General features: G+C 35.7%; 1 protein-coding gene across 1 annotated transcript; it reads right to left on the minus strand.

Moving 5' to 3' along the window:
- Nucleotides 1-10,641: 10,641 nt before the first annotated feature.
- LOC113279234 (L-type lectin-domain containing receptor kinase IX.1-like) lies at nucleotides 10,642-12,600 on the minus strand. Its single transcript, XM_026527935.1, has one exon. It carries the CDS (start codon nucleotides 12,598-12,600, stop codon nucleotides 10,642-10,644), a length of 1,959 nt encoding a protein of 652 aa, XP_026383720.1.
- Nucleotides 12,601-14,247: the final 1,647 nt, after the last annotated feature.

The raw sequence follows: 14,247 nt of genomic DNA on the forward strand, positions 1-14,247 counted from the left end.
AAGAATGGGTCGAAGACAGGAGTAGTTATCATTTCATCAAGTTAGGTATTTTTGAAACCCTAATTTCTCTGATTTGGGGAAAAATTATTGTAACCCTAATTTTGTGCTTGTAACTATAAATAGATGTTGTGGGTATGTGTTAGAGTTATGCCTGGATTATCCAGAGCACCCTTTGGAGGCCTGGATTAGCCAGTGCTCTCCACTGTTAGGTTTTGTAATCTTCTGTTTTAATTCCAAGTTTCAATTTCAATTACTCTTTATGTTTATCATGTTTACAATTACTGTCAATATATTCTAATTACTCTTGCTAGGGCTTAGATGAAGCCTGAAGACCTTGTTGGGTAGCAAAATCTTAGTGAACACTCTTGTAGGTTTAACTGAATTAGGATGTTAGTGTTCTTGGTGATTGAAGTCACCTGTGATTGAGTGTGCTGTAAGAAGACACTCAATGCTAGGGGTGAACTAGAGAATTTAGGGACTTAACCATCCACATTTAACTAAAGTAGGGAAGTTATGAAGCTTAGGGATCAAACATCACCTGTGATTGAGTGTGCTGTAAGAAGACACTCAATGCTAGGGGTGATGCTAGTGAGCTTAGTTAATTAACTCTTTATCTATGTATGCCCTGGATTATAGGAAGGCATGAGCCTCCACCTTTGTCCATTAGGGACAAGAGCATAAACTAGATTGATGCTGCCTAGCTAGGCCATAAGGTGAATTCAAATCCCCTAGTGCATTTACTGCTTAGCTTCTCTGCCTTAGGCTCGCTGCCTTTGTTTCACTGCCACTGTTACCTTTGCTTCATTGTCTTTATTTTACTTCACTGCCTTGCCTTTGGCTACTGCCTTTGTTCTCTGTTAAGCTTAGAAAACAGTTTAGGAAACTTCAACTTACACACCCTAGTCTCTGTGGATTCGACCCGTATTTGCATTGTTCTACACCTCGACACCGTGCACTTGCGGTATTAGTTTGTAGGTCTTTTAGAAACCTACCAGTATCCTGCTGGGATCAGAGGCGTAGGAGTACAACTGTACCTTGGATCGGTAGGAGACTGATTGGGGTTCAACTATAGGCCAATCCGAAGTTATCTTGGAGTAGGCTAGTGTCTGTAGCGGCTTAATACAATGTGTATTCAATCTTGACTAGGTCCCGGGTTTTTCCACATTTGCGGTTTCCTCGTTAGCAAAACTTCTGGTGTCTGTGTTATTTCTTTTCCGCATTATATTTTATATAATTGAAATAATACAGGTTGTTCGTTAAGATCATCAATTGGAAATCCAACCTTTGGTTGTTGATTGATATTGATTGATCCTTGGATATTGGTCTTTGGTACCGTCTAAATTATTCCTTGTATTTGATAAAGACTCGCTATTGTTTTTAGCTTGAGTAAAAATCAAATAAAGTGAGAGATTAACTCCTTGAGATACTTTAATCTAGATTGAGTGTTACTGTCTAGTTGATTCTCTAGCAAAGTATTTCGGAGTTTGTCCATAAAAATTGCTAATCGAATTATTGGGTGGTGTTGTTAGACCCCGCTTTTTCAAATCTTTTTGTTTATCTCTTGAGATTTTGCAGAGTTTTCTCTAACTATGGCGTTTGCTGATTATCTAGTGTTGATCAAAAAGTTTGCGGTAGTTGTTGTTATGGCTGTGGAAGAAATTGGTATCAAGATTATCATGAGGATTACTTGGATCTTAGCAGAACCGGTATGACTCAGAATAATCAGTTTCAAAACTTACCAAGATCCTATATGTAAACAAGGAAACACGTGTCACCAATCTAAATTCAAATTCAAATTCAAATTTAAATTTTTATTCCCTCTCATTTGCATGTTGACCTATTCAGAAGATATTATTTTCATTTTTAAAGTTAGTTTTGTTCGGAGTAATCATTTCTTGCCGGAATTTTTGGGAGAAAACAACTAGAATATGGAAACAAACAAAGAAGTCTCTGTTCTAGCTAAAAACAAGATGGAAACAAATGAATATACTAATCATAAAGGGAAAGACGTCGGTAACTCAAATGTGGAGGGTGAAAAAGAAAAATCAAAATGGGTTGTTTATTTGGTGGGAAAAGTAATTAAAGAAGGAAAGTTTTCTTATGAAGCTTTTGGAAATAATGAGGGAATTAATTGAAAATTCACCAAAAAAAAATCTCAAAGAAAATTGTATACATCTAAATAATTTTTTATTTTGTAAAGGGACGATGGAGTATTGAAAGAAGTATGGTAGTGGTCTATGATTACTTTGAAGACATAGCTCATCAAGACCTGGAGTTGGTTCATCAAAAATTCTGGATAAATTGAAGCTCATGTTACCTGAGTTCATGAACGTGAAAATAGTCAGGGAAATGGGTTCAATAATGGGAGTGAAAAAAATAAGTATTGATGAACAAAGTTGTGATCTGGATGAGAAGGACAATGAAGATGCTAATTTGAAGGCTAGACTAGGGAAAAAACTAAGAAATTCTATTGAGCAAATTGATTCTGTAAAAATCAATTAAAGGAACTGGCTTAATCTCAACAACAACTACTATAGAAACACATACATATGCAAGTGTTGCAAATGGACAAAACTTTGCAGACAACTCAAGACAGGATCATGTAATAAAAATCTTATTTCAACAAAAAAATTGCATTGTACATTCGTTCCACAATCTGAATTAAATGTTAAATGCTTATATTTTTCAAAGTAATGATCTTCATAGCATCAATTTTATTGGTAATTCGTTCACTTGGAATAATAGAAGAAAAAGAAATGAATTGATTCTTGAAAGGCTTGATAGAGTTGTAGTTACTCTTGACTGGATTGACAAATTCCCTTATGCTGGTCTTTATCATATGACTGTCATGGGAAATAACCATTGTCCCGTATTTCTTGTTACCTTTAGGAGCTACAATACTACAAAAAAGCCTTTTAGAGTTAATAGAGCATGGTTTAGAGATACCAACTGTATTGATTTGATTAATACCAATTGAAACTGTAATATAAATGGTTCTCATGCTTTTGGACTTACTAGGATTCTAGCTGAAACTAAACAAATTCTGAGAAATTGGAATTACAACTAATTTGGTAATATATCAAAGTAAAGCCAATATTGAATCTCAACTTGTTGTTATTCAAAATTCTGCCAGGATTGAAGAATTTCGTAAATGCGACATTGACATAATCTATGTAACTTGTTACTTGATTGTGTATTGGCTATAAGTGTGATTTCGTCCTAGGAAACTATGTCAGTTTACATATGTTTAAAGGAAGTACATATACGAAACTTGTTTCGTAAACGAAAAGAAATCAACAGGCGTTTGGTCCGAGTTTCATTAAAGATCTACTGGAGTCTAGAGTTATGGTAGATCCGATCTTTACCTAGTTTGGGATATATGATAGAACCGATCTTAACTTATGTCAAGAGACTTGGTAGAACTGATCCTTACCTACATTGGGATACATGGTAAAACCGATCCTACCTTTTGTTGGGAGTCTTGGTAGAACCGAGCCTTACCTATATTGGGATATGTGGTAGAACCGATCCTAACTATTGTTGGGAGTCATGATAGAACCAATCCCTACCTATATTTGGATACTTGGTAGAACCGATCTGTAAGAGAACTGGTCAGTCGAACTCGCAAGCGTTGATATCTCAAGCTTTTTTATCAAGTTTAGTTGTCAAAAATATAAGTCTTGATTTCTAGTCTACTTATAGCTATGTCTCGGTTTAGAATAGAATGTGTAGTTGAGCTTTAGCCTTTACGTCGTTCATCAATTGAAGACGAAGAACTACTAAGGGGAGCTTGTGGAACTTCATCAACAAAAGGTATGTGGAGACTTGAACTCATCTATCACTCAGAAGTTTATTCTATTCTATATCCTATTGAGACAAAGTCGTATAGCTATATAGACTTTACATTATACACATTTGATATTTCGAGCCGAGTTTAACTCGCTTATATCTTTCTCGAAATATGTGTTGGAAAGATTTTTGCTTTAACCACGTTCATCATTATTCTTGATGAAAGTCAAAAGATGATTATGTGAAATTACCTGGTAACATTTTACATGACTTGTGTGAGACAATCATTTGATGTAGGCTCGAAATGTTTCGTATTGATCATTCGATCACTTGAAAATTGCTTATAAGTTAATAGTTTGTGTGAGACAACTATTGTCGTCTTCTAAGAATGTTACAATGATTGAAATGGGAGTTAAGAGCTAAAACCTAAGTCTGGATACATTACGGTTTGTGTACTTAGTGTATGAACTGTTTGACGGAATTCAGGACCGGATGTTCGCGTACCCGTTCGCAAACTTATTCAACTGTTTAAGTCAGGGTTATTAAGTTTGCATACTCGTTCGCAAATTTAACTGTTGAAGTCTGGGAACCACGTTTGCGTACCCGTTTGCAAACGGTTTCAACTGAGTTTGGTCCGGAGCTAAAATTTGCGTACCCGTTTGCAAACTGGCGGCTTGTGCCCAATGTCCGGAGCTTAAGTTTGCGTACCCATTTGCAAAATTAAGTGGTTCAAGTTCTTAAATCGGTTAAGTATGATTTCATACTCATGAACAAATACATTTATAAATTAAGGAATGCAATCTTTGCAAACCGTGGCTAAAATGTTCATGAACTGATTCTTTTGAATGAACCCGATTTTGCTTCAATTGTGTCTTGTATACTTCTATAAGAATATAAACAATTGAACAACTCTATGAGTAACATAATTAAATTCATTTGATTATAAATGTGTTAAGATGAACAAGATTAAGAGAAAAGTATTCAAATGGCTAAAGAAGGTATATTTCATTTGTGTGTAACAAGATATAGACCATCTAACGGTGGAAAGATATTAGCTTGAATCTTGAATCAGGTTTCATCTAACGGTGAATATTGATCTCTATATGAACTCTGCGCAAACTTATCATTGGTCATACGATCGATAATAACCGATATGAGCGATAGTTCAACACGGTAGTATGAACGACAAGTCATACGGGAGGAGCAATTGATTTCCGATGATCCAATCGTATTGCCCGTATGACTTATCGTTGATATTCCCGCCATGAGTCTATGACTAATGGTTGATATTCTCGTTGTTGTCATGTACATCAAAAGGATTTACGGGTCATTACGAAGTTTCTTTTCACCCCTAACGGTATAGAGTTCCTTAGTTCGTCAATATGAAATGGCATGTCCAACGGCAGCAATATTAAAAAAGCCCGTCCCTGTCTGAACCATTACAACTATTATTTTCATTTTTAAAGTTAGTTTTGTTCGGTGCAGTCATTTCTTGCCGGAATTTTTGGGAGAAAACAGCTAGAATATGGAAACAAACAAAGAAGTCTCTGTTCTAGCTAAAAAGAAGATGGAAACAAATGAATATACTAATCATAAAGGGAAAGACGTCGGTAACTCAAATGTGGAGGGTAAAAAAGAAAAATCAAAATGGGTTGTTTATTTGGTGGGAAAAGTAATTAAAGAAGGAAAGTTTTCTTACGAAGCTTTTGGAAATAATGAGGGAATTAATTGGAAATTCACCAAAAAAAAAATCTGAAAGAAAACTGTATTCATCTAAATAATTTTTTTTGTAAAGGGACGATGGAGTATTGAAACAAGTATGGTAGTGGCCTATGATTACTTTGAAGACATAGCTCATCAAGACCTGGAGTTGGTTCATCAAAAATTCTGGATACAATTGAAGCTCATGTTACCTGAGTTCATGAACGTGAAAATAGTCAGAGAAATGAATTCAATAATGGGAGTGAAAAAAATAAGTATTGATGAACAAAATTGTGATCTGGATGAGAAGGACAACGAAGATGCTAATTTGAAGGCTAGACTAGGGAAAAAACTAGAAATTCTATTGAGCAAATTGATTATGTAAAAATCAATTAAAGGAACTGGCTTAATCTCAACAACAACTACTATAGAAACACATATATATGCAAGTGTTGCAAATGGACAAAACTCTGCAGACAACTCAAGAGAGGATCATGTAATAAAAATCTTATTTCAACAAAAAAATTGCATTGTATACATTCTTTCTCAGTTTATTGCACTAATAAAACCTATTTTTGCATCATGAAAATTTTAAGCCGGAATGTATGTGGTTTTGGTAACAACACAACTAGAAATCACCTACAAATGCTTATTAGATCTCATAACCCAGATATCATTTTCTTATCAGAAACCAGAAACAAACTCAAAAGAATGCAATATTGGCAAGATTTAAATTTCCAAATATGATTTTCTTTGAGCCAATTGGTCTCTATAGTGGACTGTGTCTTTTATGGAAGGATGGTTTTGAAGTTGATGTGGTAGACATGAGATACAATATTATTAATTGTCTAGTGAGAATGGATAATAGATTTGAGAAAACTCTTCTCACTTGTATTTATGGTGATCTTGACAATGTTGATAGAAGTACTCAATGGAATTATATTAGAGACACGAGACTTCAACATCCCGAGTCTTGGATTGTCATAAGAGACATCACTTCATCCTTTCCAACCAGGAAAAAGAAGGAGGTAATCCCGTTCCACAATCTGAATTAGATGTTAAATGCTTATATTTTTCAAAGTAATGATCTTCATAGCATCAATTTTATTGGTAATTCGTACACTTGGAGTAACAGAAGAAATAGAAATGAATTGATTCTTGAAAGGCTTGATAGAGTTGTAATTACTCTTGAATGGATTGATAAATTCCCTTATGCTGGTCTTTATCATATGACTGTCATGGGAAATAACCATTGTCCCATACTTCTTGTTACCTTTAGGAACTAAAATACTACAAAAAAGCCTTTTAGAGTTAATAGAGCATGGTTTAGAGATACCAACTGTATTTATTTGATTAATACCAATTGGAACTGTAATATAAATGGTTCTCATGTTTTTGGACTTGCTAGGATTCTAGCTGAAACTAAACAAATTCTGAGAAATTGGAATTACAACTAATTTGGTAATATATCAAAGCAAAGCCAATATTGAATCTCAACTTGTTGTTAATCAAAATTCTGCCAGGATTGAAGAATTTACTAAGGATCTTAAATTTTGGTATGATGTCGAGGAAGATTTATGCAAACAAAGAGGTAAAGAAAAAGCAAGAAAATTGATGACAAAAACACTGGATATTTTAATCATAAGGCAAATTTTAAGAGAAGAAAAACTCATATTGATTCCCTTCAAAATAATATGGGCATTTGGATTACAGAGAGAGACGAGATCTCTGGAGAATTAACAAGATATTTCTTTAATACGAGTAGAACATCTTATCCTCCTAACCCCTTCTTGTATTTGAATAATGTCGATTCTTGTATCTCTCTTAATAATGATACCAACGGAAGAAGAGGTAAGAAAAGTTATCTTTAGTATGAAATCTTGAATAACACCAGGTTCAGATGGCTTTCCACCTGGATTTTACCAGTTGATGTGGGATACATTTGGACCTGATATTTTGAATATGGTTAAAAGTTTCTTTCGTTCTCATTATCTTCTCAAACAGATGAATCATAATTTTACAACCTTAATTTCTAATAATAATTGTCCTATGAATTCTATTGATTTATCTATTAGTCCTTGAAATGTAGGTTATAAAACTATTTCTAAAATCCTTGCCAATAGGTTGAAATGTGTCCTTCATAAGATTATCTCTCCCCCTCAAAACGCATTCATTGCAGGTAGACAGATTCAAGATAATATAGTCATAGCACATGAAGTCATTCCTTTTATGAAAAAAATACTTCTGTAAGGATGGTGGCATTGCTAATAAACTAGATATGTATAAGGTCTTTGATAGGATAGAGTGGAAATTCTTATTGGAAAATATGAGGAAATTAGGTTTTTCTGTTGGTTGGTGTAAAATGATTGAAGAATGCATTTCAATTGTTTGTACTTCTATTCTTCTTAATGGTGCTCTTGGTAATGTGTATTTTCCTAAGAGAGGTTTAAGACAGGGTGATCCCTTATCCCCATACTTGTTTATTCTTTGAATGGAATGCTTGTCTAGGAATTTGAATAAGCAGAAAAGGATGCTCTCATTCATGGGTTTAAGATTACCAAATCTTGTACCCCTATAACTCATTTATTCTTCGTTGATGATTGTTTGATTTTTATTAACGCTAGGAATAAGGATGCCAGAAATTTGGCCACCATTATTGAGCAGTTCAACAAATTCTCTGGTCAAGCTGTTAATTTTGATAAGTCAACAATGACTTTCAATTCAAAAGTACCACCTAATATGAAAAATGTCTGTCTAACACTTTGAAATTTGAAAGAATGTCTTTGCAAGAAAAATATCTTGCAGTCCCTTTGCATCTGCAAAAACACAAAATGAAATCATTTAATCATTTTCTGGACAACTGTAAAGGAAGATTGGCTCCTTGGAAATCTATTTTTCTGGCACCTCCAGGTAACACAATTCTAAACCAATCTGTTTTGGGTACCATGGCCAATCACCATTTAGCTGTTTTCCCCATGCCAAAAACTATAACAGATAAGGTGGATTCAATCCAGAGAAATTTTTGTTGGAGGAAGCAGGAAAATGTGAAAGGCCTTTATCCCAAAAGGTGGAATGATATAGCTCTTCCTAAGATTTTATGGGGCCTAAATATGAGAAGGACTAATTTGCTCAATCAAGCCCTTTTAGATAAATTAGCTAGGAGAATGTTAGAATAACCGATACTCCATAGGCAAAAATCTTAGAGTGTAAATATTTTGAAAACATTAACCCTCTTACTGATGTTGTGTCAAAACAGGGATCTTAGGTATGGAATGGAATTTGCAAAGGCCTAGAAATTGTTAAAAGTCATTATATTTGGGAGATAGGTACTGGTAACCATATTAATATCTGGAATAACAATTGGATTCCTAAATGCCAAGGTCCACCATCTTCTCAGTTCATATTACCAACATGTCAAGTGTCAACCAACTTATAGATGACAATGGCAAAACTTTGAGTATAGATATTTTGAATTCCCTTTTTGATCAGAATATTTTAAGTGCTATCACAAAAGTTAGATACCCATGTATGGAGAAGATAAACTTAGATGGAAACCCTCACCAAATGGCTGCTTTTCTGTTAAATCGGCCTATAAAATGACTGTAGATGAGTATATTGTTAAAAACCGAACCTAAAACAATCTCAACATAGCTTGGCATCTCTTCTGGAAATGTAAATTACAACCAAGAATCCAGCACTTTATGTGGAAATGCATGCACAACTATATTCTCACCAAATCTTGGTTGGCTAGATATACACAACATCGGGAGGTCATGTGTCGTTTATGTGGTAAGCATCCAGAATTTATGCATCATCTTTTTGTGGAGTGTGAAGTTACTAAGAGGATTTAGGCTGGGATTAATCCGAGCCTCCATTGCAGGTTAAAAAACTTTGATTTTCATTCTTGGTTATGCAATCTGTTTAATTTTAATACCACAAATGTACAAATTGACAAGAATGCTTTTGCAGTAGTAAGTATCACTACTTGGTATATTTGGAAATAGAGATGTGCTAAACAATTTGATAATGTGCAGGTGAACGACTATGGTTTGATTGCGACTGTCTTATCTGAAATGGGTGTATGGACAACAAGTAACTTAGTTATTCATAGTAGTATAAATAATATAGCACCAAGTACTACAAGATGCACTATTTCTGAACAGTCCGTGAAAAATTGAACTTTAATGCATCTTATATTGAAAATTCAGGAAGTTACGATTATGAACTAATTTGTAGAAATTTTATAATAGATTACCATGGAGTACGAGATGGACCGGGTAAGGCTATAGATCCGGAGCAGGCTGAGGTAAAAGCTCTACCGGAAGCTGTGATACGGGATAGAGATAAAGGAAAATTATTGATTCATCTAGAAGGAGACTGTAGCAATGTGATTAATGCATTAAATGGGATGTCGTCGGCAGTTAAATAGACTATTGCTAACCTTATTTTTGATGCTTTAATGATACTTAAAGATTTTAACTTTTAGAGGTGCCCTCATTTAAAAATAGATGCTAATAATGTAGCAGACAAGATTGTAAAAATATGCAATGTCTGAAGTTAGTTCATTTGAATTCCAAGATAATATTTCGGATTGGTTAAGTGACGTAATCCAACAGAAGAAAGACAATCTGTAAATCTCAATATATTAATGAAATTCCTTTCCCTACTCTGAATTATTTTATTTTAATGTCCATATTATAGAAAATTACAACTCAGAAAGACTATCTTCCAGTAAGAAATTGTTCTGAAGCCTAACAGCAACATGAGTTCCAGCTACTTTCCGAATAACTACACCTAAACTATGGAGAAAAAAATCTCCGACTCGGATATTAGCATCATGGCTACCAATAGTCTAAGCAGAAAATGTAGCGCATGTAATTTTTGAATGCATTATAAGCTGGCCACGCGTCAAGTTAAGAGAGAAGAGGGGAAAACAATTACTAAAAAGAAAAAAAAAAGAGAAGAGGGGAAAACAATTACTACACACAAAAAAACAACACTGATATTTCCCATGCCCTGGGTCTTGCTCCTTAGTCAATGCATGTTGACTTAATCAAAAGATTAGAAAGAGAGTTCTATGTGCAACACTTTCGAGGTTTGCTGCGGGCATCATTAACCTCAAGGACGGCCCTGGAAAGGAGTAAATACCAACTATCTTCCGGTGATTGTATCGGAAAAACTGGCAAATGACGGTAAATCAAGTACACCTGGTGATGGTGGAAGATATACTGGAGTTGGAAACTCGAGTGGAAGATTAGGCAATGGAAATTCAAATTTAAGAACATTAATCACTTGAGTGGCCGAAGGCCTTGATTTATAGTCTGGATGAGCACACCATAATCCTACAACCAATAACTTCTCCATTTCTATCTCATTGAATTCCATGTTTAACCTTCCATCTGCTGCTTCACCGATCCTACCTCTTCCATAGAGACCCCAAACCCACTCTACGAGTGAAAGCCCCGGAGTTGCATCATCTGGCTTCCTACCACAAGCAATCTCAAGTGCGACGATTCCAAAACTAAAAACATCAGATTCCTTGCTTGATTTACGTGTCAAAAAACATTCAGGTGCCAAGTAACCAATGGTTCCGGCTAGCTTCGTGGTTTGAGAACCTAAACCATGGTCAACTAGCCTTGCTAAACCGAAATCACCAAGTTTAGCATTAAAATTTGAATCCAACATTACATTACTTGATTTAATATCTCTATGAAGTACACATTGTTCCCATTCTTCATGTAGATATAGCAAGGCAGAAGCTAAACCAAGAGCTATTTTGTACCTGACGTTCCAAGTGAGAAGAGTTTCCGCTCGAAATAGATGGTTATCGAGGCTCCGGTTTGGCATGAATTCATACACGAGAAGCAGTTCATTTCGTTCGTGGCACCAACCGACAAGTTGAACAAGATTTCTATGCCGCAACTTACTGATAATCTTTACTTCCGACTTGTATTCTTTCTTCCCTTGTTTGGATCCTCTGGAGACCCTCTTAACGGCCACATTCAAGCTTAGATCACTCAAAAAACCTTTGTAAACACCACCAAATCCCCCCTGTCCAAGTTTTCCTCCCTCGTCGAAGTTATTTGTTGCGTGAACCAGTTCGGTGTACCAGAATCTCTTCGGACCTGTTCCATTTTCAAATTCGTTGTCCATAGACACCTCGGAATTCGTCGTCTCCTCCTCATTATTCTGTTTGTTGCCCCGCCTCATCGTCAACCAGATCAACAAAAAGATAAAAATGAGGGCACAAGTTCCGCCAATTCCAATAACAAGACCCGCTACGAATCTAATCGAAATAGACTTGCCAATTTTCGGACTGGAATAGAATTGCCAGGATACCATTTTATGACTTTTAATCCCAAAACTGGTGGTCGCATATCCATTGAATTGCCAGGATATCACTTTAAGACTTTGAATCCCAAAGCTGGTGGCCATAAATCCAACAGTAATCTGCTCTGGTAGGACCTTGCTTAAATCAACAATATGATATAAAGTGGACTTGTCACTGAAATCAGGATTTTCGATGGGAGTTAGATAAACAGTCAGGTTGTTTGTAGTCGCATTGTATCTTACCCAGGCATTAGTTTGTCTTCCATCCATAATACTATTAGCCAGCATAGCCACAGGTTCATCAGGATTAATTTTGATGCCAACCTGATCAGCATAATGATCGAATTCGTCTTTGAAACTTACAAACTCAACCTCAACAATTCGAGAATCTGGAGTAGGTGGAGACCCGAATGGGGCAAGGAAAAATGTGATACCATTACCGTTACCATAAGCTCTGTTTTTGCTTTTGATGATGAATGAGAAGTGTGTGTCAAAATTGGTGTGCATACCAGTCTTTGAATCCCATAGTTGTATAGGTTCTGAATAGGCAGCACGACCAACACTGTTTGTAGTACAGTCGGCTGAATTCCCGGTGAGTTCAATTTCATTATAATGGCCTAGGTGAGAATCGCCTTCGCAACGTATTCGAGGATCATCTTGTTGGAAACCTGGGATGTTAAAGGAGACTGAATTTGTTGTATTAGGTAGAAGAAGAATCAAGAAAAAGAAGATCGATGAATGAAGTTGGGGAGTTGTTGATGGTTTACAGAAGAAAGCCATTGAATTGTACAATGAAGTTGGGGGGTTTTCCTTCCTTTTTATTATTATGTTTTCTCGACTCAAATCCTTGTAGTCACTGACCCGCAACACTACTTGTAGTCGAGCTCGGCCGATCAATTTTTTCTAGAAAAAAGCCGATCAAAAATGTATATAACTAGTAGTCAAGCTCACAAAATGTTTTCTACACTTTTAGTATGTACTGTACTATATGTTGGAAATACTTTCAATTTCTCGCCAAGATGTCCACCAGACTGCGGGACGGAAGTTTCTTGATAGCTCCATATGAAGTCATGGATTTCGTCACTCCAATTCCACTTACATCCATCAAGACAAGCAGCAGTGGACATATAGAGTGATAGACGAAGTAATCCCAGAGAACTCTGAGAAGAAAGGGAAACAAAATCCCATGCGCCCAAGTTGCGGAGTTGATTTCGTGACTGGGTTGTCGAGAGTTAGTACACAAAGAAAGCCAAATAAAGAAACAAATTTTGGTCGGGAACTTGGTACTATCTCATTTAGGGGTGTTCATGGTCGGTTTTGGTTTGAACCAATACTATTGGTTTCTAAAAATCTAAACCAAACCAATCCATTAACCATTGGTTTGATTTTCAAATGGTTTCAATTGGTTTCGGTTTGTCCCAGTGATTTTTGGTTAACCAATAATTATGTCAAACCAAAAAAAATAAAAATACACAAATTTACAGATAAAAAAATCGTAGTTACCGATAGTATTGGTTTACACAAAGTTACAGACAAAAATAAAATAAAAAAAATATCAAGAATAGTTAAAGCTTACTCTAAATCTAGAGATTAAAAGAAGATATATAATATATCTTAATTTAGTTATTGAAAACCAAAAAAAGAAGGAAGACGGGAAGAAAAAAGTCGAGTAGCAGCAGCTGTAATTGGGGGGAGAAGGGAGGCGACTGAGAGAAAGAGGGAGAGTATCATAATGAAATATTAGATTTAGGGTTTTCATTTATCCTCTAAATCAATGGGTAGAATCTAATACTTGTAAATCAACGGTAGAAACTAAGTATAAAAATTAATCGGTTTTCCAATGGTTTTTGGTTCGGTTTTAGAGATCAAACCAAACCAAAACCAACACTATCGGTTTTCCACTTTCTACACCGTAACCAATCCATTAGTAAATGGTTCGGTTTGGTTTCTTCCTAATTGGTCTGGTTTGGTCCGGTTCCAGCGGAAAACCGAAACCATGTTCAGATTCTCATTCCAACACCTGCTCACCTGGGAAATTCAAAAACGCATTCAAAGTACAGTATGGGTGGTGGTCATAGACTCATAAGAATGGAAGGATCCTACTCTGTGTAAAATGTTTATAAGTGGTGTAACCCAAGTTCACGCGGAGCTTCGGTTTGATTGTGTGGAAAAGAACACAGGAAGGAAACACGAAGTCACAGGTCAATCAAAAACACACATGTCACGTTTTCTTCGGCTAACAATCTGATTCATAACTGAGTCACAACAGAGCAAAATATGAATATGCCTCCGAGGCTCAGACAGTTGTAGATTGTCTAGATCATTTAATAAGAACAAGGGAAAATAATGAAAAGTACATTTAAGGTGGCTTGTGGGATCATCAGTCCCATAGTTTAGTCGGCCCCATGGGATTAATATTTAGGAAAA

This window comes from Papaver somniferum, chromosome 5 (assembly GCF_003573695.1).
Source record: "Papaver somniferum cultivar HN1 chromosome 5, ASM357369v1, whole genome shotgun sequence".
In the NCBI taxonomy this organism is placed as follows: Eukaryota; Viridiplantae; Streptophyta; class Magnoliopsida; order Ranunculales; family Papaveraceae; genus Papaver; species Papaver somniferum.

Excerpts from the sequence above, each read along its gene's own strand:
- LOC113279234 (XM_026527935.1), bottom strand. The coding sequence starts at position 12,600 with ATGGCTTTCTTCTGTAAACCATCAACAACTCCCCAACTTCATTCATCG.